Source organism: Papio anubis, chromosome 16, assembly GCF_008728515.1.
Source record: "Papio anubis isolate 15944 chromosome 16, Panubis1.0, whole genome shotgun sequence".
Lineage (NCBI taxonomy): Eukaryota > Metazoa > Chordata > Mammalia > Primates > Cercopithecidae > Papio > Papio anubis.
In genome coordinates, this window is record NC_044991.1 from 60,656,603 (window position 1) to 60,681,808 (window position 25,206).

General features: G+C 41.2%; 1 protein-coding gene across 2 annotated transcripts in view; it reads left to right on the plus strand.

The window, feature by feature from the left end:
• Positions 1-25,206, plus strand: part of CBFA2T2 (CBFA2/RUNX1 partner transcriptional co-repressor 2) — a 164,703-nt gene that overhangs the window by 118,878 nt on the left and 20,619 nt on the right. For both annotated transcript variants that reach the window (XM_003904844.5, XM_009216317.3), the window contains exons 2-8: positions 39-182; positions 4,153-4,394; positions 13,240-13,329; positions 17,230-17,411; positions 18,865-19,118; positions 22,745-22,830; positions 24,120-24,315. In XM_003904844.5, the coding sequence (XP_003904893.2) occupies positions 39-182; positions 4,153-4,394; positions 13,240-13,329; positions 17,230-17,411; positions 18,865-19,118; positions 22,745-22,830; positions 24,120-24,315 (1,194 nt within the window). The remainder of the gene's footprint in view (positions 1-38; positions 183-4,152; positions 4,395-13,239; positions 13,330-17,229; positions 17,412-18,864; positions 19,119-22,744; positions 22,831-24,119; positions 24,316-25,206) is intronic.

The window sequence follows — 25,206 nt, forward strand, 5'->3', positions numbered from 1 at the left end:
TAGAAAACCCTAACCTCCGTTTCTCTGATTCTCTGCAGTTGGTCCTGAGAAAAGGGTGCCAGCAATGCCTGGATCGCCTGTGGAAGTGAAGATACAGTCCAGATCCTCACCTCCCACCATGCCACCCCTCCCACCAATAAATCCTGGAGGACCGAGACCAGTGTCCTTCACTCCTACTGCATGTGAGACCTCTTAGTTACTTATGTTTGTAGTTTAGAGTGACATTTGGATCTAAGTGACTGACTTGCATGAAGCCTTCCACATATATTATTCAGTATTTTCAAAGTGCTATGAAAATATAGACACAGATATATATTTCTGGTTGTTTCTTTTCTAAATTACTTATACCCTCTGAGAATAATACTTAGTTTATTTGGATATTTAGTTTTTTAAATATTTTGTTTTCATATTCTTTGGCTGGTAACTATTTTTATTTCTTTGACTCTAACAATAGTGAATTTAAATTATTATATTGCCATATGAGATTCAAAGTAAGTTTTCTAAAATTATGGAATTTGAAAAATGTTCCAATGCTGTCATGGTAAGACTTTTTACAAAAGATAATATTTTTGTATTCGTTTACTAGGGCTACCATAATGAAATACCACAGACTGGATTTATTTTTATTAACTTTTAATTAACTTTTTATTTTTATTAACTTTTTTACAGTTCTGGAGTCAAGAATGTAAAGATCAAGGTGTTGGCAGGTTTGGTTTTACCTGGGCCTTGTAGAAGGTTGCCTTCTTGCTTGCGATACCCTCACATGGCCATTCCTCCATTTGTGTGCGTCCCTGGTGTCTCTTCCCCTGCCTTTAAGGATAATAATCGTATTGGATTAGGGACTATTTGTAATACCTCTTTTAACCTTAATGAATTCTTCAAAGTCTCTATCTCCAAATATAGTCATATTCTGAGGTACAAGGGGGTAAGACTTAAAGGTATGAATTTGGCCAAGGCTCAGGCAGAATTCAGTCCATAGCCATTATGTTAGCTAATAATATATGTAACAAGATATTCAACTTCACTAACCATCAAGGAAATGCAAACTAACACCCAATACAGTACCATTATTCACCCACCAGGATGTTCAGAATGATACCAAGTTTTGATGAGGATGTAACTTGAATACTCATACAATGCTGGTTAGAGTGTAATTTAGTACATGTTTTGGAAATTGTTTGGCAGTTTGCACTAATGCTGAATTTCCACGTGCCCTGTAACTCAACAATTTCAGTCCTGTGTATCTATAATCACCAAAAGAACCCCAAATAAACTTGTGCGTACATGCACACAAGTGTGTTGATCTTCATCTGAGTTCTGCCTTTCCATGCACATGCTGCCACCCCCAGTTCACTTTGACACGCTGCACATCTTTTGCCTGTAAACCAAAATGTACTGCTATTTTTGGAATGCCCAAAGAGTGTCAGAGCACTGAGCTAGATGCTGTATGTATTGTTTCATTTAAATACCATTATACAAGCTTGCACACTGTCCTTGCTCAAAATTTTTTGGTTTGGGTGTTTATTGTTTTAAAAGGCAAGAGAAGAGAATGTAAGATGTACAGCTTTAATTGGAAGTTTATTATTTTCCCAAAACATTTGAATTGAGTAGCTGTTAACTGCAGCATTCAGTTTGAGCCAGAGTGAATAAAAAGAAGTATGATATCCCTTTTCTTAAATTCTAATATCTGTTAAACAGCCCAAGACATATATACTATCTTGAAAAGAAACAGATTTAAACCTCAGCCATCAATCAGATTTCAGGATACACCAATAGATATATGTATATACAAATTCAGCCCTTTTTGCTTCCATATTTGGCTGCTTGGCGGTGGTTGTGTTTCATTTCAGAAAATGTGATCATACATTTTTTACTGAAGAGACTAAGAAAAAGCCTTTCTATACATCAGAGTAGCCAAATGCATGGTAATGTGTTATTTTTATTGGTTCCTTCAAAAGGGAGCAACTTTCCTATGGCAGTTGACCTTTCTGTGAAAACAAAGAAATGGCAGACTATTGCAACTAATTTTCTGGATTGCTGAGGTTGAGTGTTCAACTTTCCTTTCTGTAGCTTTACTAATTTCCTCTAGTGGAAGACACAAGAAAATCACCCCTTTTCTCAGGCCGTTAGTCTTTTATGCGTGAATCATTCAGTAGCATTTTCCTAAACACTTAACCCTTTGCTAGCAAATGAACAAAGCAAAAATATACACTGTTTACACAGCTTATAAAACTTAAGTGTGCACATATGTTTTGTGTATTGTATTATTAATAAGTGAACATCTATTAAGGCAACACAAATACAGAAATAAACAAGCATAGGCCAGGCGCAGTGGCTCACTCCTGTAATCCTAACACTTTGGGAGGCCAAGGAGGGCAGATCACTTGAGGTCAGGAGTTTGAGACCAGCCTGGCCAACATGGTGAAACCCTGTCTCTACTAAAAATACAAAAAATTAGCTGGGTGTGGTAGCGCGCACCTATAATCCCAACTACTCAGGAGGCTGAGGTTGCAGTGACGGAGGTTGCAGTGAGCCAAGATCACACCACTGCACTCCAGCCTGGGCAGCAGAGCAAGACTCTGTCTCAAAGTAAAATAGTGGAAGCATGCATATGCACATAGGCAGCACAGAGATGTAGTGAATCCACTAAGGTTACCTTCAAGTGGAGCAGCAGCAGCAGCATGTGTCAAGGAATGCTCCTTAACAGAGATGATACCTGAACTGTGTGGGATGAAGAAGAGCTTGCCCGGTCAAATTTGAATAAGGTTCAGTGTAAGAAGAGGGAACAGAGATAGTTAACTGACTGTGACTGGCCTAGAGGAAGTAAAAGGGAAGTGGAAGATTTTTTATGATAATAAGTTTGTTTTTGGCAAAATATGATTAAATGTCATTTTTCTAAGCTAGGTAAAGATTAAATGATTGGCTCTTTAAACATTGCTTATGTCTTAAATTGTTTCTTATGTTTTTAGATACAGTTTCACTATTTTAGTTTTTTAAGGCTGGATATGATTAAGTGAAAGCAGAATGACACTTAGGTACTAGATAATTTAGATTTTTACTTAATGCCAACATGAACGTAGCTCAATGCCAGGCACAGTGGCTCATGCCTGTAATCCCAGCCTTTGGGAGGCCAAGGCAGGAGGATCGCTTGAGCCCAGAAGTTTGAGACTAGCCTGGGCAATATAATGAGACTCCCTTATCTACAAAAAATTTTTAAAAAGAAATTAACTGTGCATGGTGGCATGTGACTGTAGTCCCAGCAACTCAGGAGGCTGAGGTGGGAGGACACCTGAGTCCAGGAGATCGAGGCTGCAGTGGGCCAAGATAGTGCCGCTGCGCTCCGGCTTGGATGACAGAATGAGACCCTGCCTCAAAAAAACAAAACCGTAGCTCTAGGGTTGTTTTCCAAATTAAAATTTTCAAGAAATGACTATTAAGAACTAAATAGGAAAACTGTAATTAATCACATGTAGTATAATTTCAGCAAAAATGTAGGATGGGAGTGTCCTGCATGGAATCAGGAAGATGCTTCATTGAATGGCCGAGGGTTTGGCAGTATTAATCTAGCACCGTTAAGGCAGACAGTAACTGGCTCTAATGGACATGAGTATTCTGGATGGCCAAAGAAATAGGTACCTTATTGTAGGAATAAGTCCTTAAATCAGTGGGCCTAAAAAATATCCCTCATATTATCATAACTTTCTTCTGGTGTCTTGCTCACATACTACCTTCTGATTGACTGCCTAGTGTTTTGGGGCCCTTGAAATTGGGAAGGAGATGCGATGTAAAAGATGGGCATGAGTATCCCGTCACTGGAAAGATCTATTGGCCCAGACCCATCTCAAGCACTACCTGTTGCAGGAAGTCTTTCTTAAAACTACCCACCCCTGCCCATGGCACCTGTAGAGTTAGATGTCGCTTCTTATTGCTCTCGGAGCACTCTGCTTTCTTTTTAACACTCCACTGTTACTCTGTTACCATTTTTATCTGACAGCAATCTCATTGAGGACAGAACCAGTTTTGCATACTTTTATAACATGTACTTTACAAAATTCAAATGAACAAATGAAGGAGAACACAAACAAGAAAAAATGAACAAACGTCCCCTTGTTTTGCACGTAACCTGAGTCTTTCATTTTGGCTTTCTTTTAGTAAGCAATGGAATCAACCATTCTCCTCCTACCCTGAATGGTGCCCCATCACCACCACAGAGATTCAGCAATGGTCCTGCCTCCTCCACATCATCTGCACTCACAAATCAGCAGTTGCCAGCCACCTGTGGTGCTCGACAGCTCAGCAAGTTGAAACGCTTTCTTACCACTCTGCAACAGTTTGGAAATGACATCTCCCCTGAGATTGGGGAGAAGGTGCGGACTCTTGTTCTTGCACTGGTGGTAAGTACAACCTCACTGTTGTTCTCAGCTGCCCGAGTATGTGGTTCAGGTCCAAAGCCAGCAGAGAAGTTCTAGATATTTCTGCTCATTTTCAAACCCATAGTAATATGGCAAACGCTACAGACTAGACTAGTTATTGAATAACTTGTATAAAACTGTTTAAATATAGGTTTTTTTCCTTCTTTCCTTCTTTTTTTTTGAGTCAGGGTCTCACTCTGTCACCTAGCCTGGAGGAAGATGGTACGAACACAGCTCACTTCAGCCTTGACCTTCCAGGTTTAAGCAATTGTCTTGCCGCAGCCTCCTGAGTAGTTGGGACTACATGTGCATGCCACCATGCCCAGCTAATTTTTATATTTTTGTAGAGACGGAACCTCCCTATCTTGTCAGGCTGATCTCAAACTCCTAGCCTCAAGCAGTCTGCCTGCCTCAGCTTCCCAAAGTGCTGGGATTACAGATGTGATGTTTAATTGTAGATTTTATATCAATGCTTATCAGAGAAACAATCGATAATGTTTACTTGTTATTTAAGATGTTGATTTAATTCCAATAAGCAACTTTGGATTTTTCTTAAAACTGGTCTCAACAGGCCCACTGGTGTCCAATCAAGTTAAAAACAACAAGGTTTTGTAATTTAATATATTTAGTGCTTAGTGCATTGTTTCCAAACCAAGGAGAGTAGAGAAGTAACAAGTTTAATTTTCAAAACAATGATTTCTAAAATTACAAGTTACATGGCCTAAATAAATAGTATCAAAGGGATTGCATTGTTCAGCTCCTTGTGCATATAAACTTGCTTAAGAATTTGCAAGGTACACGTAATTTTTCTTTCTTTCTATACTGCACGTGGTGAACCTGTGGCATAAAGGAGTGATTTTCTGATATCGACAACTGGGTGGGGTTTTATTCTCAGTGTTTATAGGGGAAGTACTGCCAGTTCCCAATGTTTCTAATTGAATTCTTTAAGATTTACCTCCAGTAAAAGCATTCTGTGCTCCTTTGTATATGTTAACCCCTTTATATGGGATAGAAAGATGAATCACAGCACTAATCCTTGAAGCTGCAGCTCTCTAAGTGTAAATCTAGGGACCCCGAAGATTCTCCAGGATCCTTTCTGGAGATTCAGAAGGTGAAAACTGTTTTCATAATATAGCAGTAGACTAAATGCAAAAGTAGACAGAATACAACTGGCTTCTATTACGCTAGATATTAAAGAGACTTTCTATTATGCTACATATTAAAGAGACTGACAAAATGATAAAACAGTGCTATTCTTCTTACTGCATTTCTTTTGGAAAATTACAGATATTAAAAGTCACACCTCAGTCTGAACCAGTATAGTTATTTTTTATTTTAATTAAATTCTCAACTTTAATTTCTGATATGGTAATGTCAATAAATGTAATCCATATAAATTAGAGCAATTCTGAGACCAAACAGTTTAACAATTACTGCCTTAAAAAATTTATTAGTCTAAGGCTGGGTGTGGTGGCTCACGCCTGTAATTCTAGCACTTTGGGAAGCCAAGGTGGGAGGATTGCTTGGATGCAGGAGTTCAAGACCAGCCTGGGTACATAGTGAGACTGTCTCTACAAAACGATTTTTTAAAAGTTAGCCGAGTATAGTGGCACATGCCTATGGTCCTAGCTACTCAGTAGGCTGAGGTGGGAGGATTCCTTGGGCCCAGGAAAACTGTGTTTGCACCACTGCACTTCCAGCCTAGGTGACAGAGTGAGACCCTATCTCAAAATATGAATTAAAAAAATTTATCAGTCTATTATGAAAGGAACAACTTTCATACAAGGCAAAATGCAATAAATGACTTTTTTGTCATTTGTGAGGTTTAGTCCTTATTACGTTTGACTATAGTTTATTTTCATTGCTATATAGTGTCATATCATAGGAATACCCCCACAATTTATACCTTTACATATAAGTCATTTGTAATTTGGGCCAGTTTTGGGGTCTCCAGCATCAACCCCATGTTTGGAGATTTGCCAGAAGGAGTCACAGGACTTCACATACAGTTCTGCTCACAGCTAAGCTCTATTATAGAGGCATAGTAAGGAGAACATAGTGAGATCATAAAACAGAGACACAGGTGGAGTCTGGAGGAACCCATCTGCAGGTTTCCTTATGCTTTCTCCCTCTCCTGAATGGTAACAGAGCTCCCTTTCCTTAGCAACGAAAATACAGCAACATACATGCAATGTTTCTGTCAAGGGAAGCCTATTACAGACTCAACGCCAAGGTTTTTGTTGGGGCCTGGTCACATAGGCACTCTTTGCCTAGCACCTGCCAAATTTTACCCTCTTAGAAGGAAAACTCATGTTTAGCATGAACCATACTGTTCTCAGAACCACTCTACACATGGTCACCCTTATCAGTTAGGGAAGTTTAGTTCTTTTTTATTTTAAACCTGTTTATTCCTCAAATTTTAGACTACTATAGAAAAATCTTACTGGATCCAGAATAAGGTCATTGGAGTTAAGTGTCAAAATGAGCTTGAACATAATTGGAAACAAAGCAGACATCAAAATGTTATGATGATTCCAGCAGCAAATTACTTTAAGTATTATCTATTCTTAAAAATAATTTCAAGCCTAAAAGTAAAAATGTCAAAAATTCATTTGTGGTGGGCGTATCACGAGGTCAGGAGATCGAGATCATCCTGGCTAACACGGTGAAACCCCATCTCTGTTAAAATTACAAAAAATTAGGCTGTAGTCTCAGCTACTCAGGAGGGAGGCTGAGGCAGGAGAATGGCGTGAACCCGGGAAGCAGAGCTTGCAGGGAGCCGAGATTGCCGAGACTCCATCTCAAAAAAAAATCTCAAAAAAATCTCAAAAAAAAAAAAAAAGAAAGAAAAGAAATCATTTGCCAAAAAAAATTGAATTTTTTTTAGTTATGAAAAGTATATGTAGGTGTGTCCAATTATTTATTTTAAATGGCTACACTTGGGTTAACTGTTTTTTTCCATAGTAAAATATACATTATAGAAGTACACAGTTCAGTGGTCTTAAGTACATTCATATTGTTTTTCCTGTTCACCATGTGTCCCTGTTCGCCATTGTGTACTTAGAGCCTATGAGCATCACAGGGTTAAGGAATTTATACAATTGCTTTTTTTGAATTATGATGAAATTTACTATATTAACTATTTTTAGGTTTACAGTTTAGTGACAATAAGTATATTCATATTATTATACAACCATCATCACCATCCATTTCCAAAACTTTTCATCTTGCAAAATTGCGCCAATTAAACAATAACACCCCATTCCCCTCTGTCCCTAGACCCTGGCAATTACCGTCTACTTTCTGTCTCTATGGATTTAACTACTCTAAGTACCTCATAAAAGTAGAATCATACAGTATTTGTCTTTTTGTGACTAGCCTATTTCACTTAGCTTAATGTCCTCAGGGTTTATCCATGTCATAGCATATGTCAGAATTTCCTTCCTTTTTAAGGCTAAATAATATTTCATTTTATGTCTATATCACATTTTATTGATCTGTTAATCCCTCAATGGACATTTGGGTTGCTGCCACCTCTTGAGTTAAGAAAAGTTTTATATCAGTGTAGGAAACTGTTTACCATCCGGGGTCCTCGATGCCAGCCAATGGTCCAACCTTATAAGCAGGCCTTTCTAAGGCTAGCAGTTTTAGGCCTACTAGGTTAACTCATTTAGTACATTTTAGGGCCATTACAAATAATGTTCCTATGAACATTCTTACACATGTGTGGAAGCATCGCATGCAACAGTGGAATTGTGGTTTCATATGTGTGGTGGTGTGTTCCTGTAGTCACAGCTACTCAGGAGGCTGAGGCAGGAGGATCACTTGGGCCCAGGAGTTTGAGGCCAGCCTGGGTAACATAGCCAGATCCCCATCTCTAAAAATAAGGGCCACATAATTTAGTAGCTGGAGTTCACCTGTCTGCATTCTGTGTCCATGGTGTATAAGAAGTAAAGTACTGAGAGTCCCTAACTATACCAGGAAGCAAGCACGGGCAATTTCCACTTCAAGGTAATGGTAAATGTTTTGTGCTTCACTTACTTATTTGGAGAATGTACTTTCTGGAGGATAGTTTGGCAATGTTTCTGGTACCATTCATCCTAAGAAAATAGTAAACAATATACACCAAGATAATCAGTTCAACATTAAGTACCCCCTCCCCCATTGAAGCTAACTAAAAGGTCTGTAAAACCCTGAGTAAAGTACAATTTATCTGTTATGGAATAGGATATTATCATTATCATAATCAAGTCTCATTCTGGTTCAGAGGGAAGGTAGAAAGACAAACTTCTTCCTATTCCCCCTGATAAATAGCAAAAAGCCATGGACATTACATATAAAACAAAAATAATTAGACTCTTCGCCAAGTGTGGTGGAGTGCGTCTGTAGTCCCAGCTACTTAGGAGGCTGAGGCAGGTAGATTGTGAGCCTGGGGGACAGAGCAAGACCCATCTTTTTTTTGTTTTTGTTTAAATGGCCCAACCTTACAAGCAGGCCTTTAAAAAAAAAAAAAAAAAGACTCTTAAAGGTAGAGAGAAGACAGCAGATTCACTCGTGGGACCTAAGGGACTACATAAGCAGTGAGTTCCCGAGGTTTTCTGTTTTTCTGATATATACCAGACCAGGGTATGCAGAAAATGTTAAGAGTTTAAGAGTGAAAATATAGATAAATAAATAAACTTTCCTTAGCTGGCACAGTGGAGTATGCCTATAGTCTCAGCTACTCAGGAAGTTGAGGCAGTAGGATCACTTAAGCCCAGGAGTTCGAGGCTGCTGTGAGCCATGATCACACCACTGTACTCCTGCCTGGGTGACAGAGCAATACTCCACCTCTGTAGGTAGGTAGGTAGGTAGGTAGGTAGGTAGATACATACATACATGTATACATACATACATAGGTAACTAGCTAACTAACTTTCCTTCTCCTGAGTTTTCTAAATTATGTTTGGCATTGGCAGCAAAAATTACTTTGCCTGATATGGTTGTCAGTATATGTAGAGGAAATAATTGCCAATTTTTATTATAAACCAGGAGGATAAAGATAGACAAGGTTTCTGTATTTCTATATTTTGGTCAGTGGTGGTTACATGAAAATACACATATGGCAAAATGGTATAGAACTATAAGTACATTGTACCAATGTTAGTTTCCTACTTTTGAGATTGTAACCCTTTGGGAGGCCAAGTTGGGAGGATCACTTGAGGTCAAGAGTTCGAGATCAGCCTGGCCAACATAGTGAAATCCTGTCTCTACTGAAAATACAAAGATTAGCCAGGAGTGGCAGTGCACACCTGTAATCCCAGCTACTTGGAAGGCTGAGGCACAAGAATCACTTGAACCCGGGAAGCTGAGGTTGCAGTGAGCTGAGATCCCACCACTGCACTCCAGCATGGGTAACAAAACAAGACTCTGTCTCAAAAAGAAAAAAAAAAAAGATGTAAGCATTGGAGGAAGCAGAATAGAGGATACATTGGAGTATAAATGTTGCCCTTGAAGTCCAGAGACCAGGTTCCCCCAACATCTTACCTCTCAACATTCTTCTCTCTGCTCTGACACATCTTTCCCAAAGCTGCATTTCGATTTCCTCAAGGACAAACTGCTGTACAGAATTCCTTGACCCCCTAAGTTTGATTCAAATATATCTTCTCTGGCCAGGTGTGGGTAACACCCATAATCCCAGAATTTGGAAAGCCCAGGCCAACTTGAGACCAGGAGCTTAAGACCAGCCTGGGGAACGTAGTGTGATTCCTTCCTCTACAAAAAAAAATTTAAAAATTGGCTGGGCGCAGTGGCCCATGCCTGTAATCCCAGCACTTTGGGAGGCCAGGGCAGGCAGATCAGGAGGTCAGGAGATGGAGATCATCCTACCTAACACGGTGAAACCCGGTCTCTACTAAAAATACAAAAAATTAGCCGGACATGGTGGCAGGTGCCTGTAGTCAAAGCTATTCGGGAGGCTGAGGCAGGAGAATGGTGTGAACTCGGGAGGCGGAGCTTTCAGTGAGCCTAGATTGCGCCACTGCACTCCAGCCTGGGCGACAGAGTGAGACTCCGTCTCAAAAAAAAAAAAAAAAAAAATTAGCTGGTTTAGCTGTTCTGGAGACCAACGTGGGAAGATTCTTTGAGGCCAGGAGTTCAAGGTTGCAGTGAGCTATAATCATGCCACTGCACTCCAGCCTAAGTGACAGAGCTAGACCGTATCTCTGGGGAAAAAAAAAAAATTTAAGCAAATACATCTTCTCTGTGAGTCAGTAGTGTCCTGTACATGTGTGCCTCCATCATACTACAATGAATAGCTTAGTTGCCTCTTTTCCCACTAGACTATGAGATCTTTGAGGGGAAGAAACAAACAATTATGCTCTTAATATAAAATAAGGTTTAATAAACTAGCTGAAGGAGGGAAGTGTTTATCCCTGTCATGCAGGACTGCCCTACGCAGTAGATATACTATGTATGTAGCCCTGAGTCCATTTCTTTGGCCTAACTCACGATTTCCCTGTGTCACACAATCCATCCTTTCCCCTTGTCTACCCACAAGTATACTTGAAATCATTCATGTAGGGCTTCCATACGTTTAATCTATTTGTGTTTGCTTTTCAAGACCTGATTGCTTCCCTTGCAGTAGGTATAAAAGAGTATCGTTCTCTTACACTTAGTTTTTATTCCTGATTACCAGAATTACAGGTTTCTTTGGCTGTATTGTGCAAATGTCATATACTTAGATACACAGTTAACTTTAAAATAATTTTTTTTTGGTATGAAATGTGGGAAAATGTTCAAACATTTTCCTTTAATATGTTTAAATTAGACATACCCCTTTTCCCTGAAGGAAAATATCTTAATGTTTACCGAATAATAAATATTATATATTTGGAAAATCCAACATAATTGCATACTCAGAAATAACTATTATTGTGATTATTCTTCCAGGCATTAAATATATGATATAATATGTATGTGTGTTATTTTTGTAAGTGGATTCTTAGAAAATATAATGTTCTGTTTCTGGTTTTTCACTTAGCGGTATTGTGGATACCTTTTCTGCCTTAATGCATACAAATCTGCTCTCTCCCCTCCCTGCATAAGCATACATGACTCTTGTAATTTTAATGTAGCTTCCTATTGGTAGATCTATGTATTTTCCTTTTTTTTTTTTTTTTTTTTTTTTGGTTAGGAAAATATATTGAGATAGTGTGGGGGTAAGTTGCATGTTACATAGTTACATACTATGTTTTTGAACACTTGTAAAGTTTCTAAAAGTAAATTCCTAGAAATGGTAATAGCTCTTGCAGGGGAATAGGCAGGGATTCAGAATAATCCCCACATTTTGTTTTATTCATTTGTTTTAATTTGCTATCATATAGTGTTATTAGGAATTGAAATACAAATATTGTGTGAACTTTGAAGAAAATATTTTTATTTGTTCATTCCCCTTCGCAGAGTTGCTGAGTCTCATTCCTAATATGAGGCCTAGACTTTTGAGAAAACACAGAGGACGTGCACTCTTTTAGAGAACAGTAATAACTTACCAATGGAGGTTTGCCTGTTGGGAGTTATTTGTATGCATAACACATACAGGCCACTTGAAGTCTTAGAAGGCAACTATTTTTTTCCTTTTGCTTTTGCATCTGTTGTTTTTTTTGGGTTTGTTGTTGTTGTTGTTGTTGTTTTTCTATTTTGAAGATTTGGGGGAAGTTATGCCAGGAGGTAGGGAGCAGAACTTGAAAGAATGAACTTTGGCCGAGAGCGCAGTGGTATCAAACCTATGAAATCCAGCACTTTGGGAGGCCGGGGCAGAGGCTGAGTCGAGGTCAGAATCGAGAGACCATCCCTGTAAGCTAGCAGAGGTGAAACCCGTCTACTAAAATACAAAAACTAGCAGGCTGAGGTGGCTGAGCAGCCTATAGTCCTTCTGGGAGGCTGGGGGCAGAATGGCATAAACCCGGGAGGCGGGCTTGCAGTGGGCAGATCCGGCCACTGTACTCCAGCCTGAAGCTGACAGGCAGGAACTCAATCAAAAAAAAAAAAGAGAATAGACATAAAATGAGCATAGGTTGTGGAGTCCAAAATGTCTTAAAGTTGTCATCCTAGGCCGAATCAGTATCCTGTATAACAGGAAACATTGTAAGCTTGATACCCTGTCCCTGAAGTGACTTGCAGTGAACCTCTCAATATCAGGGACCTGAGTGCCTCTCTTCATGGGTAGTGAGAAAGGCAGTGCCCTATTCTGCAGCCTAGGCTGCTTGGCAAAGGGGAGAATTTGGATTTGGGGTGGTGGTGAAGGGAATCAAGGAGGGTGAATTTCTGTCATAAGAAACCAGTGTGGTTTACCTTTGCCAGGCATCTGAGTTCCTGATAATGTTTCTGCAGTTATCCTTTTTCTTACGATTTAAAAGACTTCAGCAGCTGAGCACGGTGGCTCACCCCTGTAATCCCAACACTTTGGGAGGCTGAGGCAGGAAGATAGCTTGAGCTCAGGAGTTCAGGACCAGCCTGGACAACATAGCGAGACCACGTCTCTACTAAACATTTAAAAAACAAAAATAAAAAGGCGGGGCGCGGTGGCTCTCCCTTGTAATCCCACCACTTTAGGAGGCCGAGGCAGGCAGATCACAAAGTCAGGAGTTCACCGTCAGGAGATCACAGGAGGTGGAGGTTACCGTGAGCTGAGACCGCGCCACTGCACTCCGGCCTGGGCAACAGAGCGAGATTCCATCTCAAATAAATAAATAAATACATAAATAACATTTAAAAAAAAAAAAAGTTTGGCACTGTAAGTTTTGGAAGTCCAGTTTTGGAAGTTGAACAAGGTTATTTATCTTTTCAGAACTCAACAGTGACAATCGAGGAATTCCACTGTAAGCTCCAAGAAGCCACAAACTTTCCCCTTCGTCCTTTTGTGATTCCATTTCTCAAGGTAATTTGATAAGATAATTACTGAATATAATTTATCTTCAGTATTTCCGCAAATTCTGCTCATCCCTGTTATGTGATTTAAATCAGAGCCACTTGCCACGTTTTTAGATCTTTATTTTGGGCTGGTAGAGAGGTCTGAGTGTAGTCAACAGATAAACCTTAGTTTTAATGAGATGAGAATTGCAAATGCCTTAAGTTGTAGTCTGTATGCAAGACATTGCTGGTAACACACAGAAGTAGCTAGCATAGGAGAGAATAGGAGGTGCTTGGGCTGGAAGTGTCAGGGTGGAAGGGAGGCTGAGCTCCTAGCAGAAGAAATAACTGGTCACTAATCTTTTGGGTATAGTCAGAGTGTGGAGACTGTTATCTGAGAAGAAGCTGTCGGACAAAAGGCAAGGCTTTTGCAGTTTAGATTTACTGTAAGGTCAGGAGAGGATATAGGAAGACACTGTGTCTCCCCAAGCCCCAGATAGTCTAGTTTCTAAAGATGTCTTCTGCAATAATGTTCTATGGAGCATAACGTTTGGAGAGATTGTTCTGCATTATCATGCTTACATGATAAATGAAATGAGGCCGTGTTATATTTACATGGAACATAATCCTTTCAAACGGTGGTGCACACCTGTAACGCCAGCACTTTGGGAGGCCAAGGCAGATGGATTGCATGAACTCAGGAGTTCAAGACCAGAATGGCCAACATGGCGAAACCCCCGTCTCTACAAAAAGATAGAAAAACAATTAGCCAGGTGTGGTGGCGTACGCTTGTAGTCCCAGCTAGTTGGGAGGCTGAGGCAGGAGAATCGCTTGAACCTGAGAGGCAGAGGATGCAGTGAGCTCTGCCACTGTACCCCAGCCTGGGTGACAGAGTGAGACACCCTCAAAAATAAAATTAAAAAAAAAAAAAAAAAATAAAAAAAAGAAGTATTTAAGAGTAAGCTGCAAGGCTGGGTGTGGTGGCTCACGCCTGTAATCCGAGCACATTGGGAGGCCGAGGCAGGCAGATTACTTGAGGTCAGGAGTTAGAGACCAGCCTGACTAACATGATGAAACCCCGTCTTTACTAAAAATAGAAAAAATTAGCACATGCCTGTAGTCCCAACTACTCAGGAGGCAGAGGCAGGAGAATTGCTTGAACCTGGGAGGCGGAGGTTGCAGTAAGCCAAGATTGTGCCACTGCACTCCAGCCTGGGTGGCAGAACAAGACTCTGTCTCAAAAAAGAAAAGTAAGCTGCAGACATTATACATCTAAATACTTGAATACAGATATCAAATCAGGAAAGTAACATTCATACAACACTGTTATCTATAGACTTTATTCATATTTCACCACATGTCCCACTAATGTCTGTGCACCTGGATTTGGTTTTTGCTGGTGTTGATTTGATTAGAATCATTTTACAGAAAAACTGTATTCAGTTGTCACTGTATTTTGAATTTTGTCAATATTTATGGAAATTTGTTTTCTTTTATGAGTATTTCTATAATACCTTTAATTTTGCCTCTTTTTTTTTTGGAGACAAAATCTTGCTCTGTTGTCAAGGGTGGAGTGCAGTGGCGCGATCTCGGCTCTACAACCTCCGCCTCCCGAGTTCAAGCAATTCTTCTGCGTCAGCCTACTGAGTAGCTGGGACTACAGGCATGCGCCACCACACCTGGCTAATTTTTGTATTTATAGTAGAGATGGGTTTCACCACATTGGCCAGGCTGGTCTCAAACTCCTGACCTTGTGATCTGCCCGCCTTGGCCTCCCAAAGTGCTGGGATTACAGGTGTGAGCCACTGCGCCCGGCATCTAATTTTGCTGTTTAACAAAGCCTGTAATATTTACTGTCTGGTCAAATAAATATGCCTCTTTTGCTTTCTTTTACCTTATTTTCATTTCCTAAGAAAATGTAATAGCATCAGACAGATGGGTTATCTTACTAAAGTACTGATACCAGTTTTTTAAAACCTTATATTGGAGCACAGGAAAATGCATCGGTCTAGGGTGCACAGCCTGTATCATTGCTCAGTTCTAATGGCATTGAAGCCTCGGCTGCTCTGAGCAGCCTGTGGTGCCTTTTTGAGCCCTGAAACAGCTGTGCTGGTTCTATCTTGGTCTTCTTTATGTATATCAGAGCTGGTAGACAATTATTTCCCCAAGACTCTAGAATCAAGAAAGATTTGTGAAATTTGTGTTAATAGGAAATAATTAGCATGTTTTTTATTCATCATGGGACACATGTCACCAGTGTAAAGATCTGACATGGTGTTTTTTTCAATTAAGTTTTTACAGTTGCAACAAGATTGAGGTTATAGAACAGACTTTAAAAGAGTTTTATTTAGTCAAATTCCCTATTCTTAACTCTGTTATTTTGGAAAACAGCATGAGGTAGGTTGTTATGGCAGCTTTTTGGCTAGCATTTAGGGTTTTGTCAATTTATTTCTGCTTTAAAACAGTCACTAATTATGGTGCCTGCTAAATTAACCCTCAGTGAAGGGATGGCTACTTGCATGTATTAAAACTCTCCTTTCACTTGCTCATCTGTCCCTTGGGATTAAGCCTTTGCTTATGAGCTCAGCCTGCATTGCTTTTAAATTTGGTGAGAAAAATATAATTTCTGCTTTATGGTTTTTTTGATAAAAATGGGAAAAGTAAATTCTGTGTATGAAGGAAATCAAGTTCTCAGCTTTAAAAGATGTATAGGGTTTTAAAATGTGATTTGTTCCTATTACAGGTTTTCTAAGTATGAGAGAGAAAAATATCTACTTAATGAATTATCTTTTTTTTTTTTTTTTGAGACGGAGTCTTGCTCTGTCGCCCAGGCTGGACTGCAGTGGTGCAATCTCAGCTCACTGCAAGCTCCACCTCCCAGGTTCCTGCCCTTTTCCTGCCTCAGCCTTCTGAGTAGCTGGGACTACAGGCACCCGCTACCACACCCGGCTAATTTTTTGTGTTTTTACTAGAGACGGGGTTTCACCGTGTTAGCCAGAATGGTCTCCATCTCCAGACCTCATGGTCCGCCCGCCTTGGCCTCCCAAAGTGCTGGGATTACAGGTGTGAGCCACCCCACTCGGCCATGAATTATCTTTTTACATTTTATATCACTCCCAGTGCTCCTTTTCAAACTCCCATGTTTTAGAATAATCACAGTTTGCAGGAATTCCAAAACTTTTTTTTTTTTTTTTTGGGGTGAGTCTGGCTCTATGGCATGGGAAATTTGGAGTCTGTGGCTGGGGTCTGGCTAACCACAAGCTCCGCCTCCCGGGTTTCGCCATTCCCTCGCCACCTCAGCCTCCCGAGTAGCTTGGGACTACAGAGTATGCAGCCCGGCTAGTTTTTGTATTTTTTTAGTAGAAGTGGGGTTTCACGGTGTCAATGGATGGTCACCGATCCTCTGACCGTGATCCGCCCGTCTCGGCCTCTCAAAGTGCTGGGATTACAGGCTTGAGCCACCGCGCCCGGCCCCGTGGCAGCTTTTATACAGAACATGAAGGAAGGTTGAGTAGTGCTATCAGAGATGAGTTGGGGTTCAGAAGAGAGAAACCAGGACTTGGAATGACTCCCACAGAGGCGGTAGTAATTCTCTCACTGACTAAAGTCTTCAGAAGTATATGTTTTAAAATTACTATGTTTAACAACCCTTTATTGAGCTTTGACTGTATACTAGGCTGCAAAGGTAAATAAGGTGCAGTCTCTTCCTTAAGCAGATTTACATCTGATTTGGGCAAGAGACAACTGAACCAGTAATTCAGGTGCAATATAAGAGATATCATTGACTCACAGAAGAAGTATATGAAAATCAGACTGCCAAGGAGAGAAAGACTTTTATCTTGTATCATCTGCTTTGTGAAAGCCCTTTGAGGTGCTGAGCCCTCTTGTGTAGGGCCCAACACTGGAAAAACTGCCTCTTCCTTTCAAGGCCAACCTTCCCCTGCTACAGCGAGAACTGCTGCACTGCGCTCGGGCAGCCAAGCAGACCCCATCCCAGTACCTCGCTCAGCACGAACACCTTCTGCTCAACACAAGCATTGCATCGCCTGCTGATTCGTCAGAGCTGCTCATGGAGGTACACGGAAATGGGAAGAGGCCCAGTCCGGAGAGGTGAGCAGATAAGCTTTGCTGTCCTTGCCTTCCTGGAACCACACTGGCCTTCCCTTTTGCTTATAAAATAAAGAGAATTTGATTGCTGTGGTTGTAATGTCTCAACCTTTTTTTGAGACAAGGTCTGGCTCTATTGCCCAGACTGGAGCACAGTGGCACAATCTTTGCTCACTGAAGCCTCCGCCTCCTGGGCTCAAGCGATCCTCCCACCTCAGAGGCGTCCCGAGTATCTGGGACTACAGGCACGTGCCACCATGACCAGCTAATTTTTATTTGTTTGTTTGTTTGTTTGTTTTTGGAGAGATGGGGTTTTACCATGTTGCCCAGGCTGGTCTCAAATTTGTGAGCTCAAGAGATCTGCCCGCCTCGACCTCCCAAAGTGCTAAGATTACAGGTGTGAGCCACCATGCCCAGCCGAATGTCTCAGACTTTCTATGGTTATTTTTGCTTTATTCCAATACCTCGCTGCAGAATACATCTAAAATCTATGGGAGTAGCTTCCAGGCATGAGTATTTTTCAGAAACTCCTCAGATGCCTACACACCCAGTAAGAAACTCTACTCTAGAGAATTTATGGGATCGACTGTTCCAGAAGCCTCAGGAATACACTTCTGCCTTTTCTTGGATGCTGTTTGTAGAAAGAATTGAAAAAGAAAAAAAAAAGAAAAGAAAGAAAGAAAGCAATACAATCTGCCAAATGCCTTTTATGTCAAATGCATTTTTTTCTGATATGAGAAATTTTGAAAAAGTATAGCAATTAATTATTAATATTTGCCAATGGCTCACCTTTACTGAGATTGAAATTAATATAAATTTATTTTAGAAAACTCCCTATGAGTGGCTATCAAAATATTCTATGGGTTATCAAAGAAGGCAATATTTTAACAATAGTGGATAGTCTTTAGTGACATTTTTTTTTTAAGTAAAATAAATAAAGGTAGAAAACTTATTACAGTTGGATCTAAGTGACTAAAAACCCTGCCACTACACAATTAGACCCAGGGTTAATTTGACTGGCTTTAAAAAAAAAAAAAAAAAAAGATACAATTGGATTTGTTATATGAGCCTTTTTCCTCCCATGTAGTTTCTTTCCAGTAACTCACCTCCATGGTAACAAATTTGACCTTAATACTTTCCTAAGTATTGTTGAACCCATAACTTAGAAAAAGGCTGTCATCTCCTTAGTCTCTCCTTTGCATTATGAGGGTTAATGTTTCTGTCTGGTTATGGATGGATTTGACCTCCTTTTTCATGCTGGTATAAGTCAGCAATTTACATGAGGTGCCTGGCCCCTGAAGACAGTTCAGTTCATGCCTCATGTCACACCTTTCCTTAGAGTCTTCCTGTTTATGCCAGTGTATAGCAAAATCGCTAACACACACTAGGTTCTCGGGAAATGTCTGCATGAAAACTTGTTGACAGGATCAAATATGCACTTCTGCTTCTTCTATAGGAGAGAAGAGAATAGTTTTGATAGAGATACAATCGCTCCTGAGCCTCCTGCCAAGAGAGTATGTACCATCAGCCCTGCTCCTCGGCACAGTCCTGCTCTCACTGTGCCCCTAATGAATCCTGGGGGCCAATTCCATCCTACCCCTCCGCCTCTTCAGCATTACACCTTAGAGGATATCGCAACTTCTCACCTGTATCGGGAACCCAACAAGATGCTAGAGCATCGAGAAGTTCGTGATAGACACCACAGTCTCGGTAAGCAACCTAAGCAGCATGGTAAATTCAGACTGGATTCTTGGATTTCTTTCCAACTCAATGATAAAGTCAAATAATATCATGATTGCTTTTTCCCACTGATTGGATAAAACAATATTATACGTAGACTATTAGAATTGTAGTTGATCTTATTTGGTATTAATCTTATTTGATACCTTGTTGCTATGATATGATAGAAGTACAGCTGGGTGTGGTGACTAGTGTCTGTAATCCCAGTTGAGGTGGAAGGATCATTTGAAGCCAGTCTGGGCAACATGGTGAGACCCTGTCTCTACAAAAAAACTTTTAAAAACTAGCCAGGTTTGGTGGCATGCGCCTGTGGTCGCAGCTGCTAGGGAGGCTGAGGAGGGAGGATCACTTGAGTCCAGGAAGTCAAAGCTACATTGAGCCATGATCTTGCCACTGCATTCAGTCTGGGTGACAGAGTGAGACCTGTCTAAAAAAGAATAAAGGGGTATCGCCTATTCTCGAATGATTCAGAAAAAGAGAATGAAAAAGCAAACAAGATAAAATGTTAACATTTGAAAACTGTTTGAAGATATGTGAGAATTCTCTGTGCTCCTTTTGCAGTTCTTCTATAAATCTTTTTAAAATTAGGCCAAGCGGCCGGGTGCGGTGGCTCAAGCCTGTAATCCCAGCACTTTGGGAGGCCGAGACGGGCGGATCACAAGGTCAGGAGATCGAGACCATCCTGGCTAACACGGTGAAAGCCCGTCTCTACTAAAAAAACTAGCAGGGCGAGGTGGCGGGCGCCTGTAGTCCCAGCTACTCGGGAGGCTGAGGCAGGAGAATGGCGTAAACCTGGGAGGCAGAGCTTGCAGTAAGCTGAGATCCGGCCACTGCACTCCAGCCTGGGCGACAGAGCGAGACTCCGTCTCAACAACAAGAAAAAAAATTAGGCCAAGCTCAGTGGCTCATGCCTATAATCCCAGCACTTTGGGAGGCCAAGGCAGGAGGATCACTTGAGGCCAGAAGTTTGATACCAGCCTGGGCAACATAGGGAGAGCTCATCTCTACAACAACAAAAATTAAAAATGAGGCAGGAGGGGCTGGGCGTGGTGGCTCACGACTGTAATCCTAGCACTTTGGGAGGCCGAGGCAGGTGGATCATGAGGTCAGGAGATCGAGACCATCCTGGCTAACATGGTGAAACCCTGTCTCTACTAAAAATACAAAAATTAGCCAGGCGAGGTGGCAGGCGCCTGTAGTCCCAGCTACTCATGAGGCTGAGGCAGGAGAATGGTGTGAACCCGGGAGGCAGAGCTTGCAGTGAGCCAACATCATGCCACTGCACTCCAGCCTGGGCGACAGAGCAAGACTCCGTCTCCAAACAAAGACAAAAACAAAAACAAAAAATAAAAAACAAAGCAAAAAAATGAGTCAGGAGAATTGCACGAGCCCAAGAGGTCAAGACTGCAATGAGCCATGATGGTGCCACTACACTCCCCTCCTGGGCAACAGAATGAGACCCTGCCTCAACACAACAAAAAAAACAAAGTTTTTAAAATTAAGCGAGAAAGATGCAAGATTTCACCTTGGAAGTGAAAGTGTATGGACATTTAGGTCAGGAGGTGAGGCATCTCGAAATCTCAGCTCTGCATCCTAACTAGCTGTGTGATCTCATGCAAGTTGCTTGGGCTCTCTGAGCCTCAGAAGAGTAATTTCTAAATGGAAATAACACCACCCCCTGTGCTGGGTTGTTGTTCCATTTGGAGTGCCTGGTACCTGGGTGCTCAGAAACCATTAAATTTAGGAAGAAACAGAAAAGAAACCTTAACAAACCTCTTCTAGTTTTGGACAGAGTATTTTGTCATGTACTCGTACACATTTTCAGTATAAGGTTTTTTGGAGTATAACTGCTGAGCATCTGTCAGAGCAGGGAACTAAAGGGCTATCAGCTTCCAGGGTTTCCCTAAATTTCCGTTTGTACCTTGTTAAGTAAGAAATTGCAACACATTTGCCCTGACTTCCTCTTATTTAGGCTCACTAGCATCTTTCAGATGCTTGGCCACATTGGGGCCCCTGGCATCATGTAGTGGGATAGTAGCTGAATAGGGAAGGCTGTAGCAGCTATGGTGTTCTCAGAGCCAACATTTACTGAGTCATAGCTACCACTTAGATTGTGTTGTACGTACATTGTCTCATTTAATCCTCACAGGAGTCCCAGGCAATTGTTATCCCCTTTTTACAGATGAAAGATGAAAGAACTATGGCCAAAATCACATAGCTGATAATTGGCAGAGACAAAATTCAGACCCCAATTGTCTTATGCCCAAGGCTTAGATGTACTAGCAGTATGTTAGGATACCAATCCTAGTGTTCAACCCCTGTTACTCCTATGCCTCTCTTTTATCTATTAAAAACTGCTTGTGGGGATTGGGCATGGTGGTTCACACCTGTAATCCCAGCACTTTGGGAGGCCTAGGCAGGCGGATCATGAGGTCATGAGATCGAGACCGTCTTGGCTAACATGGTGAAATCTCGTCTCTACTAAAAATACAAAAAATTAGCCGGGCATGGTGGCAGGCGCCTATAGTCCCAGCTACTCAGGAGGCTGAGGCAGGAGAAGGGCGTGAACCCAGGAGGCAGAGGTTGCAGTGAGCCAAGATCACGCTGGTGCACTCCAGCCTGGTGACAGAGTGAGACTCTGTTAAGGGAAAACTGACTTCCTTTGATTGGAAATAGCAAAGTGCAGGGAAAAAAAGCTGACTTGCTAATGGTTTCTTCTGCACATTTTTTGCCAGTTTGACTTGAGAAAAAAGTATGCCAAAAACTAGGTATGGGGTCTCACTATATTGCCCAGGCTGAACTCCTGGGCTCAAGTGATCTGCCTGTGTCAACCTCCTGAGTGGCTGGGACTATAGGCACGCCCCACCACACCTGGCTCTTATTACTACATTTTTTGACAGATTGTACAGATCATGAGGAACTCAATATATACTGAAATAAACAGATTCTCACACTGATACATAGTCACTATGAATATTATGCCTATAAATTCAGACTGGTAACAGGGGTGTTGTGTTAATGACTCAAAGACTAAGCACTGTTGCTGTTTATGATTTGAGTTCTTCAAAATAGTAGACAATTCTTATTGGTATACCTTTAATTCACACAGTTGTTCCATTCCTGGAAATTTCAGTATATATCAAAACTATCCCCCCACCAAAAAAAATTTTTTTAAGTTACTGATAATGTTAAGCGGTTTCCAAGTGTTTGTACCAGTAGACACTCTGGTTTTGGTGGTTAATTACTCGCATTGCACCACATCCTTGCCAACACTTGGTATTATCTGACATTTTAATTTTTTCCAATATGTTAGGTGTTAAATGCTATGTATAACATACCTGTTTATTTCTTTTACCTCTTTTTCTTTAGGGCTATTTTGTGTTTTACAATTGATTTGTTGGGGTTTTCTTAATATAATCTGAATAGTGATCCTTTGTTTGTTATATTGTCATTTTGTGGGTCCCCTACCCCATTGTGAATCATTGCCTTAATAGTGTGTTCAAAGTAATGATGAATATGTGTGTATTTACTTGGTAGAATTTGCTTCTATTGTGTTTTTCTTGCTGTCTTTGAATTTAATCTCTAATTTCTAATAGGTCTAAATGGAGGCTATCAAGATGAGTTGGTAGATCATCGTTTGACAGAAAGGGAATGGGCTGATGAATGGAAACATCTTGACCATGTAAGAATCTTGTAGTGTGTAATGTCCCTAATTCTTTATTACCTTTTTTTGAAACAGGAGTCTCGCTCTGTTGCCCAGGATGGAGTACAGTGGTGTGCTCCCAGCTCATTGCAACTTCCACCTCCCGGGTTCAAGCAATTCTCCTGCCTCAGCCTCCAGAGTAGCTGGGATTACAGGTGTATGCCACCACGCCCAGCTAATTTTTGTATTTTTAGTAGAGACAGGGTTTTGCCATGTTGGCCAGGCTCATCTCAAACTCCAGACCTCAAGTGATCTCCCCACCTCAGCCTCCCAGAGTGCTGAGATTACAGGTGTGAGCCACTGCACTCAGCCTACTTTTGATTCTTAATGCTACCAATAATTAAAGGAACATGTATGTTTGAAGTGAACATAACCACAGCCATGGCATCCTTTGCTTTTAATAAAAGTTGGTTTAGCTACTACTCCCTCAGCTAAAGAATTACAGTCACTCCCTAATCTTTGTGATGGGATGATCACTTCAGGTCAGAAACCAAATAAAGTCATGTAGTATAATGGTTAAAAACAAAGGTTTGTAGCCAGGCACAGTGGCACATCCCTGTAGTCCCAGCTACTCGGGAAGCTAAGGCAGGAGTATCTCTTAAGCCCAGGAGCCAAGACTTCAAGTCTAGTCTGGGCAACATAGCAAGACAGAATTCGTTTGTTATTTGTTAAATTTTTATCGAAAGAAACTTTCTTTTTATTTTTTTCAATTCTGCTCCTTCTGTAGTAAAGAGAATTGTTTTTTAGCCCACATATTCATGTTTCGTAGTTTTAGAACACAGGTCAGTAACAAACTTCTAGGTAATTCAACCCCCCAAAATTGTTTATATTCCAAAATTATTTTGCATTCTGAAAGATAGCAACCTTCCTCATCTTATCAAAATTCATAATTTCTGTTAGAAATCTGTGTATACCTTATTTTATGGTTCAGCCACAGCAAACTTACAGAGTGCTGCAGACCCCAGGGATACAACAAATGCTGCAGTAACATGAAATCGTAGACAGTTGGCCAGAAGGCCATGCATCTGAGGTTCTGTCCAAACACTGGAAGCCCTGGTAGTTACTGTCCTCAATAGGTTTGTCAGCCTCAACACCAATGTCCTTCCTGGCTGATGGAGAAACAGATAGCAATAAAGGGTTTTAAATGTAAACTTGATATTCCTAAACCTGTACTTTAAGGAACCTGAATTCCTCATACTGCATTGGGCTGATTTATGGTTGTTTGGATGTTCTCATCTCATCTTTGCCTGGCCCCCTCTCTGACTCAGGCGCTGAATTGCATTATGGAAATGGTAGAGAAAACAAGGCGCTCCATGGCAGTTCTGCGGCGCTGTCAGGAATCAGATCGTGAAGAACTCAACTATTGGAAAAGACGGTACAATGAAAACACAGAGCTGAGGAAAACAGGGACTGAGTTGGTCTCCAGGCAACACAGCCCTGGGAGTACAGATTCTCTCAGCAATGGTAAGGGGAGAGTCTGCGGGGAACCCAGAGTAAATGTCAGCCTTTAGAGCCCACCAATATGTCACAGAAGGCTTTTTCTACTTGACTTTAAAGAAAGGTGGTTCTCGGCCAGGCGTGGTGGCTCACACCTGTAATCCCAGCACTTTGGGAGGGCAAGGTGGGCAGATCACGAGGTCAGTAGATCGAGACCATCCTGGCTAAAATGGTGAAACCCCTCTCCACTAAAAATACAAAAAAAGATAGCTAGGCGTGGTAGTGGGCACCTGTAGTCCCAGCTACTCGGGAGGCTGAGGCAGGAGAATGGCATGAATGAACCCAGGAGGCGGAGCTTGCAGTGAGCCGAGATCACACCACTGCACTCCAGCCTGGGCTACTGAGCAAGACTCCATCTCAAAAAAAAAGAAGAAGAAAAAAAAAGAAAGGTGGTGTTTGATTGTGGATTTGGGGAGACTCAGGTGATTATGAAGAGGAAGTGAGAAAATATATGAAGCCCCTGGCATGTTTTGGTGGGTGGCGGGGGGTGGGGGTGGAGGGTGGGGTTTGTTTTATATAGACAGGGTCTTGCTGTGTTTGCCCAGGCTGGCCTTGGACTCCTGGCCTCAAGCGATCTTCCTGCCTCAGCCTCCCAAAACACCAGGACTTCAGGCCTGAGCCACTGTGCCCAGACTGGTACGAGGCACGTTCAAAAAATGTTAATTCTTCTTCGTGGAGAATGAGAATATTTGTGATTTTGTTCTGTCTTTGATTCTCTACATATATGTGTGCTAGGTGTTGGTCAAAGAGTGTTTGGTTGTCAAATTCAGCCTGGCTGGATGTATGTACTAGGCACTCTTGTGTCATCACTTTTGTTTCTCACAGTAGCCTTGAAAGTGTTTACCTTACCTTCCTTCT